Below are 6,000 nucleotides of genomic sequence, written 5' to 3' on the forward strand. Positions count from 1 at the left end.
TTAGATAATAACTTCACTAAAATTCTGTGATCCTGGGCAAATCAATATTTTCCCTGTTCCTCTTTTCATTCATTTATAGCAGCGTTTAGAAATAGGCTATAGGAAAATAACTTTAGCAGTTCGCTGACACTGAAATTGCCTGGGACTCGGCTCGTGATCGGGGAGGGGGGGAGCACAGAATCCCCTCAATGAAAATGAACTGTAACAGTGGGCGGCGCGCCCCTCTAGCAGAGCCGTCAGCGGAGGAATAATGTCCTAGCGCCAATAGAGGCTGAGAGGGTGACACAGCGCCTAGACTCCAGCAGAGAGGGTGACACAGCGCATAGACTCCGCAGAGAGGGTGACACAGCGCATAGACTCCGCAGAGAGGGTGACACAGCGCATAGACTCCAGCAGAGAGGGTGACACAGCACCTAGACTCCGCAGAGAGGGGGGCACAGCGCCTAGACTCAGCAGAGAGGGTGACACAGCGCCTAGACTCCAGCAGAGAGGGTGACACAGCGCCTAGACTCCGCAGAGAGGGGGACACAGCGCCTAGACTCAGCAGAGAGGGTGACACAGCGCCTAGACTCCGCAGAGAGGGTGACACAGCGCCTAGACTCCGGCAGAGAGGGTGACACAGCGCCTAGACTCCGGCACCAAGAGAGGCAGAGAGGGTGACACAGCGCCTAGACTCCGGCGCCAAGAGAGGCAGAGAGGGTGACACAGCGCCTAGACTCCGGCGCCGAGAGGCAGAGAGGGTGACACAGCGCCTAGACTCCACAGAGAGGGTGACACAGCGCCTAGACTCCGCAGAGAGGGTGACACAGCGCCTAGACTCCGCAGAGAGGGTGACACAGCGCCTAGACACCGCAGAGAGGGTGACATAGCGCCTAGACTCCGCAGAGAGGGGGACACAGCGCCTAGACTCCGGCAGAGAGGGTGACACAGCGCCTAGACTCCGCAGAGTGGGTGACACAGCGCCTAGACTCTGCAGAGAGGGGGACACAGCGCCTAGACTCCGCTGAGAGGGTGACAAAGCGCCTAGACTCCGCAGAGAGGGTGACACAGCGCCTAGACTCCACAGAGAGGGTGACACAGCGCCTAGAGAGGCAGAGAGGGTGACACAGAGCCTAGAGAGGCAGAGAGGGTGACACAGCGCCTAGACTCCGGCAGAGAGGGTGACACAGCGCCTAGACTCCGCAGAGAGTGTGACACAGCGCCTAGACTCCGCAGAGAGGGGGACACAGCGCCTAGACTCCGGCAGAGAGGGTGACACAGCGCCTAGACTCCGCAGAGTGGGTGACACAGCGCCTAGACTCCGGCAGAGAGGGTGACACAGCGCCTAGACTCCGCAGAGAGGGGGACACAGCGCCTAGACCCCGCAGAGAGGGTGACACAGCGCCTAGACTCCGCAGAGAGGGGGACACAGCGCCTAGACTCCGCAGAGAGGGGGACACAGCGTCTAGACCCTGCAGAGAGGGTGACACAGCGCCTAGACTCCGCAGAGAGGGGGACACAGCGCCTAGACTCCGGCAGAGAGGGTGACACAGCGCCTAGACTCCGCAGAGAGGGTGACACAGCGCCTAGACTCCGCTGAGAGGGTGACACAGCGCCTAGACTCCGCAGAGAGGGGGACACAGCGCCTAGACTCTGCTGAGAGGGTGACAAAGCGCCTAGACTCCGCAGAGAGGGTGACACAGCGCCTAGACTCCACAGAGAGGCTGACACAGCGCCTAGAGAGGCAGAGAGGGTGACACAGAGCCTAGAGAGGCAGAGAGGGTGACACAGTGCCTAGACTCCGGCAGAGAGGGTGACACAGCGCCTAGACTCCGCAGAGAGTGTGACACAGCGCCTAGACTCCGCAGAGAGGGTGACACAGCGCCTAGACTCCGCAGAGAGGGTGACACAGCGCCTAGACTCGGCAGAGAGGGTGACACAGCACCTAGACCCCGCAGAGAGGGTGACACAGCGCCTAGACTCCACAGAGGGGGTGACACAGCGCCTAGACTCCGCAGAGAGGGTGACACAGCGCCTAGACTCCGGCAGAGAGGGTGACACAGCGCCTAGACTCCGGCAGAGAGGTGACACAGCGCCTAGAGAGGCAGGGATGGTGACACAGCGCCTAGACCCCGCAGAGAGGGTGACACAGCGCCTAGACTCCACAGAGGGGGTGACACAGCGCCTAGACTCCGCAGAGAGGGTGACACAGCGCCTAGACTCCGGCAGAGAGGGTGACACAGCGCCTAGAGAGGCAGAGAGGGTGACACAGCGCCGAGACTCCGGCAGAGAGGGTGGCGCAGCGCCTAGACTCTGGCAGAGAGGGTGACACAGCGCCTAGACTCCGCAGAGAGGTTGACACAGCGCCTAGACTCCGCAGAGAGGGTGACACAGCGCCTAGAGAGGCAGAGAGGGTGACACAGCGCCTAGACTCCGGCAGAGAGGGTGACACAGCGCCTAGAGAGGCAGAGATGGTGACACAGCGCCTAGACCCCGCAGAGAGGGTGACACAGCGCCTAGACTCCACAGAGGGGGTGACACAGCGCCTAGACTCCGCAGAGAGGGTGACACAGCGCCTAGACTCCGGAAGAGAGGGTGACACAGCGCCTAGACTCCACAGAGGGGGTGACACAGCGCCTAGACTCCGCAGAGAGGGTGACACAGCACCTAGACTCCGGAAGAGAGGGTGACACAGCGCCAAGAGAGGCAGAGAGGGTGACACAGCGCCTAGACTCTGCTCCAAGAGAGGCAAAGAGGGTGACACAGCGCCTAGACTCCGCAGAGAGGGTGACACAGCGCCTAGACTCCGCAGGGGGGGTGACACAGCGCCTAGACTCCGCTCTTACCATCTCGTTCTCCTCCCCTTGGTTGAGCAGGGCATGGCGGCGCTTCTCGGGGTCCCTCTCCATCCCGGGGGTGCCGCTGCCCTCTCCCCGCTGCCTGGGAGTCTTCGGGCTCAGAATCCACGTCTCCTCGTCCCCTCCGCCGGGGTTAATGATTGTCGATCCGCAATCCCGGCTCATTTTTATATCTCGAGCTCACACCTTCCTAATTACAGGCAACTCCTGGCGCCTCCAACTCCTCCCAAGACACTGGGCTCCTCCACTCCCTGTGTGTGTCCGGCAGGAGCCCTGTGCCTGTAGAGGGAGCCCTGTGTGTACCTGAGCCCTGTGTGTACCTGAGCCCTGTGTGCCCCGTATGTGCTGGAACAGAGAGAGCCCTATGCCTGCGGAGAGAGCCCTGTTTGTGCCTGAGCCCTGTGTGCGCCTATAAAGGGGGCATGTGCGTGCTTGTAACAGAGCCCTGTGTGCGCCTGCTGGAGGGAACCCTGTGTGTACCTGAGCCCTGTATGCACCTGCAGAGGGAGCCCTGTGCGTGCCTGTGGCAGAGACCTGTGCGTGCCTGTATGCGAAGCCCTGTATGTACGTGAGCCCTGTGTGCTCCTGTGGAGGGGACCTGTGTGTGCCTGTAGAGGGAGCGCCCTGTGCCTGTGACAGAGGTCTGCTTGTTCTTGTAGAGAGAGAGCCCTGTGCATGCCTCTAGAGAGACCCGAGTATGACTGTTGCAGGGGTTCTGTGTGAGCCTATAGAGGGTGCCCTCTGTGTGCCTGTAGAGGGGGGCCCTCTGTGTGCCTGTAGAGGGGGGCCCTGTGTGTGCCTGTAGAGGGGGGGCCTTGTGTGTGCCTATAGAGGGGGGCCCTGTGTCTGCCTGTAGAGGGGGGCCCTGTGTGTGCCTGTAGAGGGGGGGCCTTGTGTGTGCCTATAGAGGGGGGCCCTGTGTCTGCCTGTAGAGGGGGCCCTGTCTGTGCCTGTAGAGGGGGCCCTGTGTGTGCCTGTAGAGGGGGGCCCTGTGTGTGCCTGTAGGAGGGCCTTGTGTGTGCCTATAGAGGGTGCCCTGTCTGTGCCTGTAGAAGGGGGCCCTGTCTGTGCCTGTAGAAGTGGGCCCTGTCTGTGCCTGTAGAGGGGGGCCCTGTGTGTGCCTGTAGAGGGGGGCCCTGTGTGTGCCTGTAGAGGGGGGCCTTGTGTGTGCCTATAGAGGGTGCCCTCTGTGCGCCTGTAGAGGGGGCCCTGTGTGTGCCTGTAGAAGGGGGCCCTGTGTGTACCTGTAAAGGGGGGCCCTGTGTGTGCCTGTAGAGGGGGGCCCTGTCTGTGCCTGTAGAAGGGGGCCCTGTCTGTGCCTGTAGAAGTGGGCCCTGTCTGTGCCTGTAGAGGGGGACCTTGTGTGTGCCTGTAGAGGGGGGCCCGGTGTGTGCCTATAGAGGGGGTCCTCTGTGTGTGCCTGTAAAGGGGGGCCCTGAGCCTTGTGTGCATCTGCCGGGTGCCCTCTGTGTGCCTGTAGATGGGGGCCCTGTGTGTGCCTGTAGAGAGGGGCCCTGTCTGTGCCTGTAGAGGGGGGCCCTCTGTGTGCCTGTAGAGGGGTGCCCTCTGTGTGCCTGTAGAGGCAGGCCCTGTCTGTGCCTATAGAGGGGGGCCCTGATTGCGCCTATAGAGGGGGCCCTGATTGTGCCTGTAGAGGGAGGCCCTCTGTGAGCCTGTAGAGGGGGGCCCTCTGTGTGCCTGTAGAGGGGTGCCCTCTGTGTGCCTGTAGAGGCAGGCCCTGTCTGTGCCTATAGAGGGGGGCCCTGATTGTGCCTGTAGAGGGGGGCCCTGTGTGTGCCTGTAGAGGGGGCCCTCTGTGAGCCTGTAGAGGGGGGCCCTGTCTGTGCCTGTAGAGGGGGACCCTGTCTGAGCCAGTAGAGGGGGGCTCTGTGTGTGCCTGTAGAGGGGGCCCTGTCTGTGCCTGTAGAGGGTGCCCTGTCTGTGCCTATAGAGGGGGGCCCTGATTGTGCCTGTAGAGGGGGGCCCTGTGTGTGCCTGTAGAGGGGGCCCTCTGTGAGCCTGTAGAGGGGGACCCTGTCTGAGCCTGTAGAGGGGGGCTCTGTGTGTGCCTGTAGAGGGGGCCCTGTCTGTGCCTGTAGAGGGTGCCCTGTATGTGCCTGTAGAGGGGGCCCTGTCTGTGCCTGTAGAGGGGGCCCTGAGTCCTGTGTGCCTCTGACAGGTGCCCCCCAGCCTCGAGCACACCTGATCTCTGTAAGGAAACACGAGCCTCGAATCCCCAGAGCACAGGGTTTGCACTTCCACTCTTATAGGGCTCATTACAGGGTGGGCGTCGGTCTAGCGCCAAGAAAGCCTTCACCAATGAGAAGGAGGCCGCTCTGTTGTACATGTGGTGGCCGTGGGTGCTAGAGGATTCTGGGTAGAATTGGTTCCCGTGGCCCTGTCAGTGGCACACTGGAGCCCTGGGCAAAGGATTCACAAACTGGGGCATAATGTGTGCGGGGGGGGGGGGGGGGGCAGGGGGTGTTGATGACGTGTGCCAGGGCTGGGGGCAGGGGGTATTAATGACGTGTGCCAGGGCTGGGGGCAGGGGGTGTTAATGACGTGGAGTCAGGGCTGGGGGCAGGGGGTGTTAATGACGTGTGCCAGGGCTGGGGGCAGGGGGTATTAATGACGTGTGCCAGGGCTGGAGGCAGGGGGTGTTAATGACGTGGAGTCAGGGCTGGGGGCAGGGGGTGTTAATGACGTGTGCCAGGGCTGGGGGCAGGGGGTGTTCATGACGTGTGCCAGGGCTGGAGGCAGGGGGTGGTAATGACGTGTGCCAGGGCAGGGGGTGTAATGACGTGTGCCAGGGCTGGGGGCAGGGGGTGTTGATGACGTGTGCCAGGGCTGGGGGCAGGGGGTGTTGATGACGTGTGCCAGGGCTGGGGGCAGGGGGTGGTAATGACGTGTGCCAGGGCTGGGGGCAGGGGGTGCTGATGACGTCTGCCAGGGCTGAAGGCAGGGGGTGTTGATGACGTGTGCCAGGGCTGGGGGCAGGGGGTGTTGATGACGTGTGCCAGGGCTGGGGGCAGGGGGTGTTGATGACGTGTGCCAGGGCTGGGGGCAGGGGGTGTTAATGACGTGTGCCAGGCCTGGGGGCAGGGGGTGTAATGACGTGTGCCAGGGCAGGGGGCAGGGGGTGTAATGACGTGTGCCAGGCCTG

At 62.5% G+C, this 6,000-nt stretch overlaps 1 protein-coding gene across 1 annotated transcript in view; it reads right to left on the minus strand.

The window, feature by feature from the left end:
• Window positions 1-3,102, minus strand: part of LOC144791845 (putative cation-transporting ATPase 13A4) — a 366,292-nt gene extending 363,190 nt beyond the window's left edge. Inside the window, exon 1 of the mRNA XM_078666630.1 lies at window positions 2,826-3,102. Within this exon, the coding sequence (XP_078522756.1) occupies window positions 2,826-3,002 (177 nt within the window). The 5' untranslated portion in view covers window positions 3,003-3,102. The remainder of the gene's footprint in view (window positions 1-2,825) is intronic.
• Window positions 3,103-6,000: the final 2,898 nt, after the last annotated feature.

This window comes from Lissotriton helveticus, chromosome 11 (genome assembly GCF_964261635.1).
Source record: "Lissotriton helveticus chromosome 11, aLisHel1.1, whole genome shotgun sequence".
Taxonomy (NCBI): domain Eukaryota; kingdom Metazoa; phylum Chordata; class Amphibia; order Caudata; family Salamandridae; genus Lissotriton; species Lissotriton helveticus.